The following is a 17,719-nucleotide window of genomic DNA, read 5'->3' as shown; positions in this document are numbered from 1 at the left end:
TAATCTATTTTTATTTAGGACAGGCTAAATGAGGACAAATGTTGGCCAAAATCTTAGCTGTACTATTTGTGTCCACACTCACCCAGCATGAGTCAGCTAGTGGGTGCTCAGGCAGTGCGACAGCCATGTAGTCTTTCTTAGTGCAAACAGCCACCACCAGCACACCCTCCATGGTGAAGAAGGCTTCCAGCCCAGTTCCACTAGCTGTGAAGAAACTTAACAAAAGAAAAAACATATTTTGTCAAAAATTATACAATGCAGCCATACATTCAAAACCTTGCAATTCAACTTTTCACAAATGTGTCCCTTTACCTGTAGAGCTGTTTCCTGCGTGGTCCTTTTCCCATTTCATGCTGAGCTCCTGTGCCAGGGTTGGCAGGAGGTTTACGGTTGTTGGAGAACTCCATGTTAAGGCAGAGCCAAGCGTGAAAAGCAAACCCACTGCCTGGCCAACGCTGGACTGTAGGCACCATAATACCTGCCATGGGGGGCGTAAGATCGAAGTACTGCAAGGCACTGTCCTGGCCTTCTCTGGCTGCCATGGTTGAGAGCACTCGAATCACGCGAGTGCAGTAGGGGTGCACCTTCCCCACCACTGCACCATTGTCCTGATCCACCCTAAGCAATCTGAGCAGGCTCTTCAGCTCCTCTGGTCTCAGACACAGGGATCCAAGGTCCTGCAAGAGGCCCAGCAGGGCGTCTGCACACTGCCTGTCCAGACTCTGGGGCTGTGAGAGCACCTGCAGCAGAGCCCCCACCATGCCTGCCTCCACAGCCACGGTGCGACAGGATAAAGAGCCACCACAGACGGCAGCCAGCCACTGGGCCACCAGCAACTGAAGGTCCCTCTGACCTGAAAGGTCAGGCAACCATTGCAGTAGCAGCAGCAATGGCTGGTCGTTACTAATGCCAAGGTGATGGGCGTGGGCATGCTCGCCCTCCACTGCCTGGAGACAGAGAGGGAAAAAACAGTGAAGCAAGAGAATAAAGATAAGCTACAGACATGGTCACATGGTGATTAAATTCAGGTTAACTAGCAACGCAATTTAGATAGGAAGAAGGTCATCAATAAGCACTCATTGGGGATAATGAGGAAATGTGTGTTTCACCATGTTCATCAGCTCCTGCAGCAGCCTTTTGGTGGGTTGACCTTGACTCTTTAGCACATCAAATAGCTGGGAGTAGCCAATCCTCTCCTTGAAAACCTCCTGAGGGGGACGGAGACAGAAATAGGCTGGAGAAAGCTGCTCCACAGGGGATAACTACTTGGCATACTTCCATACATTGGAAGGGAATACAATGACATTTCTTAAATGAACGGAAAACAGCATTCCTCACCACTCATACTCTTTGCTGCCATTATAGGCATGATAGTACAATATGCTTTATAATACATGCAGAAGTATGAGGGATATGTGATTTGGCCGTAAACAATCACAAAGGGCCTTACCTTAGCAGAGGGTGAGTTACTCATTATAGCTGTGAGGACTCCTAAAGCATGGACTGTAATACTGTCTGCTCCTTTCTCCCAAACCTACATAAAAATAAGGAGGTACAGTTGATTGTGGCATTGCAGAACTAAAAATGTTCTCATGATGATGGATTTGACACCAAAAGCCCCAAAAGGTCCATGTGATCAAAAATAAAAATCTTTCACCGAATGAATGAATGATGGGATTTTTGTTCTGATTATCTGGTAAGTGCAAGAGGAAGTACAGCACATTTCTTTTTTTTCCACACCACAATTATTGAAGCAGACTGGCTCAAAGTTAGTGAACTGCTGTACCAGTCACTAAACAATCGCCTCTTTGTCGATGACTGATAGGTCGCAGCATGCAAAAACCAAAGCCAACCACCAAAAAAAAGACTGAGGCAACCCCCAACTATTGCTGGAAATAAGAAAACATCAAACCCGAGGACAAGAGCCAAGTCCTTCATACAAGCACAACCGGTCACACGACAGAACAGACAAAATACAAGGAAAAGAAGGAAAGACATGCATTGAAAAACAACCATTACATGCACTACGAAAAATACAGCATGCTCTTCTTGCCCATTGTTGTCAACAGGGAATTCAGCCTCTAATTATGAGTGTGATATATATCAACACTCCCACACAAGCAAAGATTAATCCCCCAGTTAATAATCTGAATCTTAAATAACTAACTTTTTAACGTGCACAAAGATAACTTCAGCTTTTCCTTTAGTGTATTTCAAGATGGATTCAAGTAAAACAGTAGCCCCAAAATAACGCTAATCACATATAACATAGGCTGTAAGTAACATGCATTCCTGATGGACAGATGAAAAGGAACTCCAGACAATTATCATGTCTAGCTGCGCTACCTGCTTTATTTACAAATGAGTGTGAGCCAGACTTCCTGCCTAAAGCTTCCTGTTTAAAAAGCTCAGAGCTGTAACGAGTGGAGAGAAGGCTGAGTTTCCTGCTGACAGACCAATATCAACACTAAGTGGGGGAAAGTACCTGGTCCACTTCGACCTCTGTGAGTAAACATGTAGTGAGGTCACACTTAACCTCACGCTCCGGCCTACGCCTGTTGCTCTGAAAGAGCTACATACGCAGGTACAAACATACACACACCCAACCACACATACAGACACACACACACACACACACACACACACACACAACACAAAGAGACAGACAATTAGACAAAAAAGTCATTTGTGAGAGGTAATGGAGGACACATCTGTTGCAGTCGTGTGGGCAAAACATAAGATGGAAGCATATACATTTGTGGTATTTTACATTGACCGAACAGGTTAGACAGCAGATGTGACATTCAGGCATATATAAGAGGAAACTGACATGACATAAATAAAAAAGGTGACAGACAGACAGAGAGGCGAATGAAAGGACTGAAATGAAGAGCTGACAGGGCAGACAGACACACTTTAGATGGACAGGGGTCTGACCTTGCTGTTCTGAATGAGCCTAAGGATGTGTTCAAAGCAGTTGTTGTTGAGGAACACAGCCTGCAGAACTGGTCTGTCAGAGCACTGCAGAATCTCAGGAACAGCGGCTAAAATTGGCAACAATGAGGATGTTGAGTCATATTATTTATTAGACACCGGGGAAATCAATTATTTGGCCTCCATACTGATTGAGAGTGATAGAAAATGAATGCTTTCTACTCAGATAGACATGAGACATAGCGGACATGCTCTTACTTAGCATTTGGCTCTGGAGGGAGATCAGGCTGTCTTCCCAGGTCAGCCTGTCTTGCTGGTCACTGCTAAGCGGACGGTTCCAGTTGAGGAGCTGGAAGAAACTCTCTAGTATCGTTCTGATCTCCACCTGCCGCTCTGCAGGGCTGCTGGAGTGCAGGAGGTGAATCATTGCAGTCAGGCACTGCAAGGTCAACCGTGGGAGCCCCATGGCCTTGGGTTCAGTGGAGGTCCGGCAGCACCACGCTCGCAGAACAGAGAACAGGTCCTCAACAGAGTGAGGGGTGATGGAGAGAAGGCCATTCTTCTGGAAAAGTACAGACAAAGTGACTTTTCTTTAATCAGTTTTAATTTGCACTTGTAGTGTCTTCACAGATACCAGAGAACTGTAAAAAAAAAAATATATATATTCATAAAAGACAACAGACAGGGCAGCAGACCTTTCCTCCACTGATGACAGCACCCTGGAGATGGACCAATCTGAGCGTGAGGAGCTCTGGGATCTTCTCACTTTCCTGGAGACTCTCTGTGAATGTGTTCAGGCCAAGAAACAATGTTATGCAAGACCAGCATTCTCTTAACCACAGTGCAGAAAACATTAACACAGTGCTGTCATATATAGCATGTATATAAAGTACACATTTTCTGTTTATATCTTCTCAAGATTTCTTTCCACTTCTTTGCCACTAAACAATAAAGTAAAAATAATTACATATATGATATATAAATAATAAGCATTATTACAAGCATACATTACAAACATTCCAATGCAATCAAAGTTCCATCAAAAAGAAAAGCTTGAGCCTTGCTAATTGGCAAGGTATTACACAATTACCTCTTAATGTTTCTAATTAAAGCATGCTATTACGGTATAATCCTCCTAGAGTTTGGACATACTGAAACTTGTCCAGGCTGAGACTTCTCACATGGCTTATAGATTAGTGCTCGCTGATCAAATGGGCTTCTATAATTAGAAATGCTTGGACTGATAACCTGATCATTTTGATGCTGAATAATTACGTTTTTATCCCAAACCTAAAATGCTGACCAGTAGAGCAAGGATGAGTTACAAAGAGATTTGGTGAAAACGAAAGGTCACCGTTTTTCAAGTCAAAGATGACATTTCTAAGGTGTGCTTGGGCAGTGGTGAGAACAGTTTGATTCTTGTGGTATGTGAGGTCTGACAGAGATCAGAGGGGTAGAGCAGACGGTAGGGAGTGTCTCACCATGGAAGAGAGCGGGCAGCTCCTCTGGCAAGGCCAGCGGGGAGAACTTATACTTGTTCCTCTCCAGCAAGCTCACCTCCTCCCTGCAACACACAAAGCCTCAAGTCACCAGACTCCCACTCACATCATGCCTAGTCAGTCAGCGACCGCCACTAATACTGCTGGCACTAATGAGGCTTGACTTTAAGGCTTAAGGGCAACAAGACAGGGTGTAACACATCACAAAAGGTTGAGCAAGATGTTAAATGCATACAACAAGTCTTTTGGTCTTTGTGTGGCTAAATTCCACCTCCCACACATTCACACGGGCGATCTCATGGATGAAGCAGCACACACTCACCCAGCCAAGCGTCTCCTCCATGTCTGATAAGGGTCAAACAGACTTTCACAGAGCACAAGTCCATACTGCACAATCAGCTGCAGAGACGAATGCTCCCCTTGTCCCGTCTTTAGCTGATGAACATGTACAAAATAAAAGCTGAGACACACATTCATGTGTAACTCATCCTCAGCACAGATACACCTGTTTTTGGCACTTGTTTAACATGCGACAAATACAACACATTTCAGTTCACTGAATAGAAGGACAGCTACACACCCACTTCTCTTTTCACTGTAAACTAGTTCTGTTACTCTGTTACACAGTTTGGCTAAAATGGCACTAAATAATCTTTGCATGCATGATGTACTGAGCATACAGTGGGGTCAAGTTTCATCATGAATCACTGAAATATGTGTCCTGTTTGAGCTACAGTTTATAATTGCCTTACCTGGTCCAAACAGACATTCAAAAGCTTGATGGTTTCGAAAACAAAACCAGGGGTCTTGTCCGGGTCGATGTTCTCCATATTCCTAGAAGTAGAGAGAAATTTAGAGAAATTGAGTGTTGAGAAAATCTGCCTGATGTTTACCCAATATGGCCATCTTAGGTAACACACTGAATTTAAGGGACAACTTCCTGATACTGAGTTTCAGCTGCTTTGCCCAATATGCATCTGAATTTCTGGAAAAGTTTGACTCTTTTGTTATGTGTACAGATTTAATATTTAATACTATTAATACAGGAAATTGATGAGGGATATTAGATATGAGGGAAATTTCATACATTGCTTCAACTCAAGTAAATATTTATTTACAAAATAAATTATAGTAGTACTCCCACAACTTAATGGTGTGTAACACCGAGTGTGTAGGAGAAACTACGGTGCCCGCAGAACTCGGGAGAGGCCCTATCTTGAGTCAGTGTTTGGTTTGTCAGTTCTGAGCTACTGTAGAAACATGGCAGTTAAACATGGTTGCCTCCGCTGCCATGTTGAATCCGCTCCCTCTGTAGATAAAAACAGCTCATTCTAAGGTAAAAAAAATGCAACAATTCTTATTTTCTGTTGATTATACACTAATTAAAACATACCTTTGAATATTATATTTCATTTTTACCAATAGATCCTGCTAAATGTTACACACTGGACCTGAAGAAATTCTAAATGACTTGTGGCTGTAGATGTAGTCCACAACTAACTTGTTGTCTGCTGCTTATTATCATGACAACAATACTTTAATTAGTTACAGTTCCACTATATAACATGTACATGATCATGAGGATTAAGCATATACACCGCAGGCTGGGCCCTCACCTGCAGACAATGATGAAGAACTTGATGAGGAGCAGGGGGTGTGGGGTGCTGCTGTTGTGCTCAGTGATGGCGGAGAGGTGCACCTTACTGTCACATAGCTGGGTTCTGAGGAACACCAGGACCTCCCTGGGGAGCAAGGGCACCTCCGAGCTGCACTCCTCCAGCCTGGGAGATGGGAGAGGAGAACGTCAAGAGATGTGGGAATGAGGAGGGGAGGCAGTAGCAAAGAGGCAAAGGGCGTTGTAATAGCGGTTGCGTTTACACATAACATAAACATGTCAAAATGGCATCTCTACAGAGGGTCAAAGTTCATCCTGTTTTGGGGAAAAGAAACCGGTGGGAGCTTCTGGCTATGTAGCTTGTGTAAAATAAATAATTGTTACTACTCACCTTCGAGGCTCCAGTGACTGCACATCAATGAGCCTCTCAAAGGACGCCACAAACGCCTCCAACCACTGCTGCAGATAGCTCACATCTTTCTGCAAGAGGGAGGAAAGAACATGTGAGGCAATAAAGTCGCATTCAGATACTGCAGGCATATTCACAGCGTTAGTACACAATTCTGCATGTATACATCAATATATCAGTGGAATATGCTCTTTGCATGTGCTCAGTTGTTGTACTACTAAAAGGCTTGAGTGAATTTTCAGTGGCTGAAAACATGGCACTGATAAAACCATATGACCTGTTTTTGTAACAGGATGTTGCAAAGAGATGTAACTCACAGAGAGGAACACATGAGCCAATTCTTTCCTTTTTCAAAACAGGGAGGTTTAAAGAAACTAAATCAACATGTTCCTTTCTTTTATGTCGACCAGTATAAGCTTTAGTATCCTCAGTATATACCAGTTAACCTACAAGAACAACCTTTCACTGTAAGCATTGTCTTAAAGAAGACATCACTGCATTATTGCATCATTATAATATAATTGAAGATGGTTTCAGTTGTACAAGCTGCGGGTGTTTACATACAAACAGTCGTTATCTCAGCTTTAATCAGCCTCTGCAGTGCAACATATCCTGCCACTCTTCCCTCCTCACATCAGTCTCTCAATCTAACACAGACTAAATAACACAAATGAAGAGCACAGGTCACCAGAGAAACAACTTTAAACTGAATACTTTTAATTAATCTTGTAAAAATCCAAATGGTCATTATTAAATCCTAACGATTCTAACAAGTGGTGCTACTTGTGGGAATCCAGTGTTTCAAAATCAAATTGCAAAACACAGGACATCTAGAAATGTTCCTTGATGTACTTTGTGATGGAACAACCTGAACATTTTGATTAGCTGAATATGCACGAAGCCGCCGCTGCTGATTTTTGAGGCAGCCTCTGCAGGGCAAGCAGTCTGAGCTGTTTCAGACTGACTGACTCACTGTACACAAATAACATACAGCACAGTAAACAGCACATGGTATAACAATCACTCAGGTACTTCCCCTTAGCCAACAAGCAAATGTATGCTTCAATTGATGTTGGTTACTTTAAAGGCTGCACCATTTCAAACACTTACAAGTACAGAGCTCCAACATACACACTGTAACTATATGTGTAGCTAATTGTCACAGTTCCTCTACTAAAGAAACATGGAAATCTAATGCAGCTAACTAAACACATTGTGTATCCATGTATTTTCTAATGCTGCATTAATGTTAAATGTACATTACCAACTGGCATTGACTTATGAGCCAGTCCATCTCTCATTGTATGTGGCTGAGCAGGGTGCCAGGTTCTTGCGAACCCAGTCTCAGATGAGCCTTCAGTGTAGTCCTCAGCCAGCAGCTCAGAAGCTGCACATCACTCCTAACCAGCACCAACGTCTGACTTGCTTCTTTCTTGTCTTCCAACGTCAAGCCAGCAAACCAGGAAATGACATGTCACTTTAACTGAAGCTTATTTCCTTCATACACTGCCTCCTCGTCAAACCCCTTCCTCTTTTGGCTCTACTGCTAGCTGTGTGCAGATATGAGGCAGGCCTCTATAAAAATGTCCCACAGCAACAATGAAGCACCGTGGCATCTTTTACACGTTCTAAATTTAACAGCAAGACGTCACAGGAGAAACACTGAAATTCACCTTTTCTCTGTTATTTTCACTGACTGAGTTAAATAATAATAATAAAATGCTGTTAATTGAACACATGCTGTATATAATCTCTGCATGTGCTCTGTGAAAACAGGAAACTGTGAACCTAACCTATTGTTTTGTGCCTCCAACATCTGGACAATCAGGTATTAGAAACTTGAATAGGAGAGGCAAAGACATGGATAGATGTTTGCAACACCCTTCAACTTTGTTTTATTTGCAAATTAAATATACAATAGCTGAACATTACTCATGATAAAATAATAGGTTGTTTTATGACACCTAATAATCTAGTGTTGTTGATGATGATACCCTGCACAGGATACGTCATCAATTCTAATTCTGTCTACAGGACTTTTGGTGGTTAATTGACACAATTTTGACAATGTATGAGTTTACAACTCTGTATGATAACAGCCTTTATTTCTTAAATGCTTTTCTTTCTAGTTGTATGGTAAAGGAAGTAGGATTTTTTCTGTTCCCTGTAGAGCGCATATACTTTGGCTGGGTGTAACAGCAACAGGTAGATTTTTAGTGCATAATAAAAAAAATTATGATCACATATAGGAAGTGAATCTGGTTTGGTAAAGAGAAGTAAAACCAGCAGCAAAATTGGTTCAGACACCTGATAGAGCCCTGCTTTATGTTTGCACCATTAACCATTTCTAAAAATCATCCCTTACAAAATTACTATTGATCAACACCTCTCAAGGAATACACTTTCAGCTCTATCAATTCTTTTCCCTCATCATCGCCCAGAGCAACCAGCCGAAGGATTTGTTTGACGTGTGTTTGCAAAAAAAAAGACACTATTAGCAAAACAGATGACCCAACCAACCATGAGGTACCAACCTCTATAAACCGTGTCATTTATCTCTGTTTTCTCTGCACATGGCCAAGCAGCTGTGCCACTCTCTGCTGCTTGGCATTCTGCTTCGCTCTAGCTTCCTGCACAAGTAAAAGCAAAGAGCACTTTGATTTTCCTGGTTAGCCCCTCTGTTGGTAAACAGGGGAGATCGAGGCACACAAGGGAATTCAATTGCAGGGCTCAGGGACTGCAGGGATGGTTGTTGTTGCTGCATCTCTCAGCATGGTATACTGACATGAATCATAGCATGATCAGTAATTGAGACAATAGGGTGACTGACGGTGTGGCGACAAATGCCAGGAAATGTGACTGTTCTCTCTCTCTCTCTCTCTCCACAGCGAGCAGAGGAGGTGGTTTCACAGCTGTGTGGATGGGTGGCAGTTGGGTTGTCACTGTGGTCCATTTCTGCTACTTCAGGCTTTAATTAGTCCCTCCAATAGTCTCTCAAGCTAATGATCACAGGATAATCACACACTATTTTTCAGCAGCTTGTAACTGCAGCAGCTTGTTTCTAAGTGGATGGAAATGATGCTTCTTCCTTTCTCACTTTCATCCAGAATTATGACATCTAAACCGTCTGTAGGATAAGTGTGTCTTGGGTCAGTTATCACAAGGCAGTATGTGTTGCCCACATGATCTCAGTGTACATAAATGCTTTTTTGCTGCATCACCGAGGTCATACCCCGCTTACCCTGAAACTGTGATGGAGAAGCCCAAATTCAAATGGCTTGTTTTGTCTGATTAACAGTCCGAAAGCCCCCAAATTATCAATTTACTTTCAGATAAGATGAAGAAAAACAGCCAATTTTCACAGCTGAGAAGCAGGAGCTAGGGATTGTTTGATATTTTATTTTTTGATAAATGATTGACTATCAAAATAGTACAGTAGTAGTAGTGTTTTTACAAAAACCTTCTACCAGCTTATTTAAGAAGTTCATTGACATTGATTAATGATTAACAGAAAATGAATGACTATTTAACTGTTATTCTAAATGTATTCAATTAAAATACCAAATATTGCTGCAAATATGACATATGGTTGAATGTCTGTTTTGTATAACTGTAAAATGAATAAGGTGACAGGGAATCTTAACTTAAGGCTCTGTGACTTATTACCAACACTTTGTCATTAAATGGTCACAGTTTTGAACTAAATTGCCTATTAGTTCATTGCAAAACAAATCCTAAAAGTAATTCATTAAGTTAGTTGCAGCCCTACAACTGGCATGTAATGAAACAAAACTGATTACGGTTTACGGTGCGATTACTAACGGTTGTCAAACTCCAACAGTAGTACTGTATTATGACTTGAGAAAAAGATCAAGCACATCCAAAAACAATACCCTTTTGGGTGTCTTCAGACACGATCAGACAAGTTATGCTACTCCCCTCACTGATTAGATCAGACTGTTCATACGTCCATATCTGCCAGGCATGAGCATATGATGATGGTCTGAAACACATTCTCAGATATGAGATATGAAGCGCTGAAATTGTGCCAGTAAGATGGCTTTTAACTTTACCAAATGAAGTGGGAACGATGTTCTGTTCATTGTATGAAGGTCTTGATTTTTCACTGAGCATTGCTTGGCTTAACAAGCTCTCAAAACTGCAAAGACCTGATAACTAAGAAGCAGTAAAAAAACATTGTATGTTTATATTGTCAATACAATTGTTTATAGATCTAGTGCATGAGATGAAATACATGCATGCCTATGGTCATATAACGTGACCAAATAATCAACTCTCTAGTCTATAACAGGAGATGTGATCTAGAAAATCTTCAATTGATCCATCATTGCCTTCCTGTTTCTTTGGTCATTTGTACAGAAAATATCGCATTCATCAACTTTAGAGCAGAATATTTCTATATCACAATGCCTTTTAAACATTTCACATCAGTCCTGAACAGCTGATCTGAAAGTCTTGCGAGGGGCGTGTGATTTCTTGCACAATCGAAGGAAGCAGAGCTCCTTTATAACAGGCAGGCCCAAACAAGTTTTGCTTTCTTATTGCAGATACAGAACCATTGCTGTGATACAGAATGTCCTCAAACACATTAGCATCAATTGTTAGTATTATTACAGATTAATAATATACTGTAAACTCCCATTATGTAATATACATTTACTAGAATATTTGATCGAACATGCACTGATGCTGTCAGGATTTCCCTTGCATACAGGGGCTGATTAAAGCAGAAAAACCTTGAAAAAATATAAGAATAAGTCTGAGGAAAATGGAGTCATCAGCAGAGACACACAAGACTGAAATATTTACAGACTGAAATTCAGATCTGCTACACGCTGTAAAGACAGCTGCAGGGGTGTGTTTGTTGGGACTCAAACAGACAGTGTCAGGCCATCGCCACTAGTAAGTAAAGGCTTGTTTACAGCACTAACAAAAAGCCTATTAAATAGAGCTCAGGTCCCGTGTACTGTTCGACTCATTTGCAATAGTCAAATTTTACTCGATGTGTGACACATAACAATAAGGCCTATGAGCTGGAGATGGGACTTGTCCAGTTTAAAAAAAGATATTGTCTGTTCCAACTTGACAAACAGGCAGCCAACAGAAACATGACACACAGTGGCATGTTGATGTGTATAGGAGAGGCAAGTGATTGTTCTCTGAAGTGGTTCTGCTGCCTTTCTGCAGTCTATTGTGTCCTTCTGAGTCACATAAGGTGGTGACGTTTAATACTGTGCTCAATCAAATCCTTTACCTCATTGCAGCTAGGCAATAAGGGCAGGTCATTTGCACACATGCAAAATCTACTTCCAAGAAAGCTCAGATGTCTGCGTCATTCTCTGAGAAATCTGAATTATAAACGTTGCTTCTTTAGGCTTGAGGGCAACTGGAGAAAACTAACTGCCAAGAGGCAGCTGTCAAAGGCACATTCAGGGTGCACAAGGACACAAGCACACATACACACCAATGACTCTTACTAACAGTGGATTTTTATGACAGTGCTTCCAACTTGTTTTGTGTGTTAAAGACTGGCATAACCAGGACAGTTCTACAGTTATTCATAGAGCAGCAGCCCAGAAGACAAGTAAAAGACTGGATTACAAACACACTTCCTCTGGGATGTGGCCAAAGTGACCACAAGAGGTGATACACTTCTTGCTCACTTATGTCATGGATGCGCTTCCAGCTCTTTTTGCAGTTATTCCAGCATCGACTTCTGCCCTGTTTAAATTCTCTGGCTGGTTTCCAAGTAGGGATTAAGTCCAGTCCTAAATTAAACCAAAATTCAACAGAGATAGGTAATGAAAACAGCCCTACTCTATGACTAGCTATTATCTTTGTCAAGAAACTAGCTCTTTAGATCCACTGTGATGATAAAGGAGGTGTCTCAATGCCCCACAGTGAACATACAATGCAGGCAAACTTGGAAAGAAGTCTCATCTTGTTTTCTCTGACCTCAGGCATGGAAGCAGATTGCAAACACATTAAATAGTAATACTTTAATTTATACACAGCCAAACTTTATTTCTCCTTCAAGAGGAGACATGACATGAAGGCATGTGCAATATCATTTTGCTATTCCTTTGTTTCCAGAATTATTACCAAGATATAACACCTTATTACTGGACAACCAAAGCAATGAGATGCAGTCACACCCACAGGGAGCAACATTTGAGACCAAAATACCTCACAAAATTTGACCCTCGATTTAGGATGGTGCAAAATTAGGATAAGTTTTTACACCATTATTGTTTCTAATATTTGAAATATAAGAGATACCAAGTCAAGAACATGTGCTCCAGGTGATAAGTGACAATAAGCTCTTTCCCTGGATAATAAAACTCCATACCTATATTAATCCCATTATGGTTTAAATGTGCTTAACTAAGGAAGAGAGGCAGGGACAAACAGGAACAGGAAGTAGCCTCAGTGACACCTGCATGACAGGTACAGGAGCAAACACACTCCATTAAGACGGTTAATCTGCTTCAAATACCATTGTTACTCGCTGCTTTCAATAAGTTAAATGGCTCAGTTACACAGTCATATGATATGACATGATATCCTCCTCCAGTGTGCGCAGGGCAACCTCAACCTCTAGGTAAATAAACCAGCTCCAATACAAACAGGCAGAAAGGAGACGACTTCCTCATTAAAAACCGATTACAACAAACGACAGAGAAAGGACACACGACACAGATCACACAGCCTGCGATCATGTGTTCATCGGCTTCATGTTAGAAACTTCAGGCAGTCCAGACCTGTTGCAACAACAGGTGTCACCGTCAGGTCTTCCGCACTTGCACTCACCTTTGTGTAATATAACATCCACAGCTCATACAGCCGTTCCTTCGATGCCATCCCGCCGCCCTTGTGGTTGCTCATTATCACCCTCTTTTTTTGTTCTGTTTTTTTTTTTCAATAAATCATGAAACTGGTGGTGAGCATGGTCAAAGCCAGAGCTGTCTGAAGTTGTTTCCCAAACGCAGGAGGACGCGCCACGCTCCTGTGAACCATTCCTGCAAATTCAGGCGTAATAATCCACACAAAAGTCTTGGCACGCAAAGTTATCAGAGTGGCATGAGAAAAGCTAAAACATGACGGTGGTAAATGTGGCGATCACTGTCGGAATTGTAAAACCAAGAACAAAAATGCGTGGAAATGCATGCCTGGAGAAACACCCATGTCCGCATTTAAAGCGAGCTTGTTGCTGTGTGATTCCTATTGAAGAGAGTTCCCACGGAAGCGACAGATGCCATCCCCTACAAGAGCAAGAAATGACTCCCCTGGCTGTATGGCTTCAGTCAGCAGAGGTGTACAGTCCTGTGTCATGTGTGATGAGCGGGAGCAAATTACCATCAACTAGTGTCTGACTATTAACAGGGCGAGAAATGCAGTGAAGAGTTGATTGTAGATCCTGCTCACAGGTAGGCTGGTATTCTTAAAGACACACACACACACACACACACACATAAACACACTGCCACAGCCTCCTCCTGCACTCCTCTCACTGATGAAGAGAAGTTGGAGTCTAGCTACATACATGTGTCAAAATACATGTTTCTGTTATGTAATCATCAAAATAGACAAGATGTAATTACACTCTTGCATAGATGTCTGAATAAGAAGCCTTTGTTATGCAGTGTCTTTAGACTGAGGATGGAGCTGTCACTTTGCACATGACATAGACAAACACAGGACTGAACTTTAGACTCTAACAGCTACGTATAATGGTTCCTGGTGCCTTAGTAGGCTGTAATAAGTAATTATATTACACCATTTTATTATATTCCTGATGAGACTGCTGATCGATAATCCTGTAAACACTGAGACCTACATTAGTACAATTAGTGTTACATCAATACGACTGACAGTATAATATGAGAATATATAGTATATTTAAAATATTACTACAGTAAAAGTGTGGACTTGTGTACAAATGTACATAAAAGACTTCCTCAGTGAAAATGTATCTTTGAAAATAAATTCACTTCTAAAAAGTATTTGGATGCTTGAAGTTGTCCTGGTGGTGTTTGGTCTAACTCCATACTGTAAACCTACATGGTCTGGCAACAGCTTACACATTTATCTAAAAATGAGGCATACATTTCAGTTCTCTAAAAAAACAACATTATTATTCTTGAAACATACATGCTGAGTATAAACAGTTATATTTGTTTTAATAAATTATTGAAATTATCTAATAACACTGTTTTACACACATTTTATGAGTTCAACATATGTTTTTGGTATGTAAAGTTGCTCAAAGGTGTACTAAAGAAGAGAAAACACACTTTTTCTTTAGACAAATGGTGTGTCTGTTGTACTGAAAGGATAGTTTACATCATAGAGACCTTTTCCCTATCTAGCTGGGCCACCGACATGAAGGCTATTATTACAAATGGGTAATTTAATGATTTATTAGGGTCATGATCTTTAACTTTGTTAGCATCTTTAACACAACCAAGTTTGTGTTGTAACACACTAATGTTGGTCATTAGGAGGATGGACAGAGTGAAGCGCGAGGCAGCTGTATTACCATGGCAATGGCCTACATTCCTAACCAGGACCTGACAGTGTGACCATCAACAGGCGGGACAGTGAACAAGTCTGTCCTATGTATTCCCCTTAATGTAAAGGTCTGTTAATAGTCCATAAGTGGGTTTACCTAGGCTAAAATAACCTGTAAGCGACTGAAAGTTAAATCAATTCAAGTATGTGTTAATACATCCAACATAGAACCTGATGTGTGTTTAAAGGTTGGAAAATCTCATTATGTTTAATTTGTATGTTATTCATAATAATAATGTTTCCAATTCAATTAATGAATGAATCAATCTATTTAATGATTCTGAACAAATTGGACAACAAAACATAATAATATCACATGACCAGGCAGGCCACTGTAATCGATGTGCTCGACGGTCGTCAGTCAGGAGGACAACCAATGGATGTCAGAGAGAGTTGAGCGGCGCGTAGAGATAAACATGGAGAAAAATGTGGGGTCACTACAGGAGCAGGCCCTGAAGAGAAAGGAGAGGCTAAAAGCACTGAGGGACAAAAAACTTCATGTAAGTGTCTTGTCTTGTCTTGTCTTGTCTGCTTTGTGATAAATTCAACAGAGAAAGTAAGAAACGCTTCACTTAGTTAGTGAGCTAACGTTAGCGAACTTAGCTTGGAGCTAACGTTAGCATTTTCATGTAGTTTTAGCAAATCATTCATAAACTTGGTTCGTGGCTTTGTTTCTGTGCTGTGAGAGGATGTAGGTTTGGATATTTCTTTATTTTAGCTCCAGTTAAGTCAAATATTTACTCATAGTGCTTTTGTAGTTATTGTTTCTGTGGGTTTCATGGGCAGCTGATTTAAAGTTAACATGTGTGGACTTCTTTGGAGACAATAACAAACTTCTAGTCATGTATCAAAGTTGATATCGTAGATAACTCTTAGTAAAAAATAGGAACGCACGATAATTCATAGCTAGCTTACAACAACAGTCCTCTATTTTGTACATGCACAGTGTTTATAACGTTGTTTCTAATTACGAGCACAATGAAAAAGCACCTGAATGTGATCAGCTTCACTCACAGTCACAGTAAATTGCCACAATTAATTAACTAGCTTAAAGATCCTTTGGAATGTAATGTAATATAATATAATATAATATAATATAATATAATATAACTGGATTTAGGAAATAAACAATATACCATCTATATTACAACCTCTTTCACAAATGTAGTGCATTAAATAAGCTTGTTTTTAGTGGCGGGATGTTCATCAACTTAAACATCTACAATATTTACCTGCCTAATATTTATCTACAATACCTTAGCAGGAGGAATAAATATGTTTCACTCACTGACACGGTCCAACCCGACTTCAGTCATGGAAGAGGCAATACATTTGACTTCAGTGCCACAATGTGAACGAACTAAGTGTTATTTCACTTTCTTTCTATTTCATTTAATTATTTGTGTTGAACTCTTTGAAAACGAGGAAAATAATTGTGGTCAACATTTCTTACAGCCATTTACTTTCATCAAATCGCTGAATTATTGATGGGAGAATAATTAGTGTAACAATACATATTTTATTAAAATGCAAGAGGTCCTAGGTTAGTTAGAAGATAGTTTTACTTTCTCAGGCACCAAAATTGAACACGAGAAAGACCCTCCTCTGCCACACAGTTGTAAACTGGACACTGTTGCGTGCCATTAAAAACACACTTATTATGGTGGAAGGTGGAGGAATCTTCAACTCACAAGACAGAAGAAAAAAAACTCCTTTACTGCTGTAAAAGAGGATTTTAATAAAGTTTAAAGAGGCATCAGGTGCCTGGAATGTGCAGACTAATCAGAATCTAGGGGGGAAAAAAGTTGAAACATAAGAAAATAACAGCACACCTGTGGTGCCACTACCGCACACTGTATAACATAATGTAAGGTATGTGTAATATATGTTTGAGAGCTCATAGCCTTATCTGCTATTATCAAGATCACATTGTACGCTGAGCTATTTTTACCCAATTTACTATCAAAATTCCATATCAACACACACCTTTAGTCTTGACCCACATATTCTACTTGACTGAACAGGTTGTTGCACCAGAGTGTCAGTTGTTCCTTGGCAGGGCGGCTGTCTGTTTTGAACCATTAAAACATTGCACAGTTGTTCTGCTCCACCATGACATCCGCGTCACTCTTTACAGTTCTGCATATGAATTCTTCCTCCAACAGGAAACCCAGTTCAATGTGTAAGCCACTGTTTTGGCACTCAGACCAAAATGTGTTTTCACTACGCTGGTGTTAAACAGAGACATATTGCCTTGGCTAGCAATATTTGATAAACGTTTGTTGACATTCCTGAAGCCGAGGGGTTGTTTTCCTTTTGTACTGCACTTCAAGAATGAGTCAGTCCCCCGGATTGTTCTAGCAGGTGAACAGGAAGCCTCTTCAGGAAAATGTACGATGGGAGGGGTTCGGTATCCTTTGTTACCACTTTTCACTTGGGGTCACTATTATTTGTTTCTGAATTTCTGCAAGCCTATATCATCTTTTGTTTCCGTTGTTTATATGGGGATAGTTCAATGTAGGGCATCGTCTGAAATGCTGTGGTTGTTCAGGTTGCATGTTTACTCTTTCTGTGGTTGCAGCTAATCCTAGAGCAACTAGTGATCTGATTTTCCTAAATTAATAGGCCCAGTTCTCAGAGTTCTACCTCTATATATCTATATATCTATCT

At 40.7% G+C, this 17,719-nt stretch overlaps 2 protein-coding genes across 4 annotated transcripts in view; one reads left to right on the top strand and one right to left on the bottom strand.

Annotated features, from left to right (window-relative positions):
- nbeal2 (neurobeachin-like 2) overlaps window positions 1–13,871 on the bottom strand; it is a 35,096-nt gene extending 21,225 nt beyond the window's left edge. For 2 of the 3 annotated variants that reach the window (XM_035672308.1, XM_035672309.1), the window contains exons 1-14: window positions 13,289–13,871; window positions 6,440–6,528; window positions 6,050–6,214; window positions 5,186–5,267; window positions 4,756–4,868; window positions 4,416–4,498; window positions 3,630–3,715; window positions 3,193–3,496; window positions 2,938–3,044; window positions 2,486–2,572; window positions 1,451–1,534; window positions 1,110–1,208; window positions 313–947; window positions 83–215 (exon numbers count right to left, since the gene is read on the bottom strand). In XM_035672308.1, coding sequence (XP_035528201.1) covers window positions 83–215; window positions 313–947; window positions 1,110–1,208; window positions 1,451–1,534; window positions 2,486–2,572; window positions 2,938–3,044; window positions 3,193–3,496; window positions 3,630–3,715; window positions 4,416–4,498; window positions 4,756–4,868; window positions 5,186–5,267; window positions 6,050–6,214; window positions 6,440–6,528; window positions 13,289–13,363 — 2,142 coding nt within the window. In that variant the 5' untranslated portion in view covers window positions 13,364–13,871. The remainder of the gene's footprint in view (window positions 1–82; window positions 216–312; window positions 948–1,109; window positions 1,209–1,450; window positions 1,535–2,485; window positions 2,573–2,937; window positions 3,045–3,192; window positions 3,497–3,629; window positions 3,716–4,415; window positions 4,499–4,755; window positions 4,869–5,185; window positions 5,268–6,049; window positions 6,215–6,439; window positions 6,529–13,288) is intronic. The other variant, XM_035672310.1, reaches the window with a different exon arrangement.
- A 1,540-nt stretch (window positions 13,872–15,411) lies between these two features.
- The window catches only part of ccdc12 (coiled-coil domain containing 12), a 7,325-nt gene continuing 5,017 nt past the window's right edge, over window positions 15,412–17,719 (top strand). The window contains exon 1 of the mRNA XM_035672437.1: window positions 15,412–15,549. Within this exon, the coding sequence (XP_035528330.1) occupies window positions 15,430–15,549 (120 nt within the window). The 5' untranslated portion in view covers window positions 15,412–15,429. The remainder of the gene's footprint in view (window positions 15,550–17,719) is intronic.

Source organism: Morone saxatilis, unplaced genomic scaffold, assembly GCF_004916995.1.
Source record: "Morone saxatilis isolate NCDOM2014 unplaced genomic scaffold, NCSU_SB_2.0 Contig24, whole genome shotgun sequence".
Lineage (NCBI taxonomy): Eukaryota > Metazoa > Chordata > Actinopteri > Moronidae > Morone > Morone saxatilis.
The sequence above is the reverse complement of the archived record's forward strand: the minus strand, read 5'-3'. Positions and strand labels throughout refer to the sequence as shown.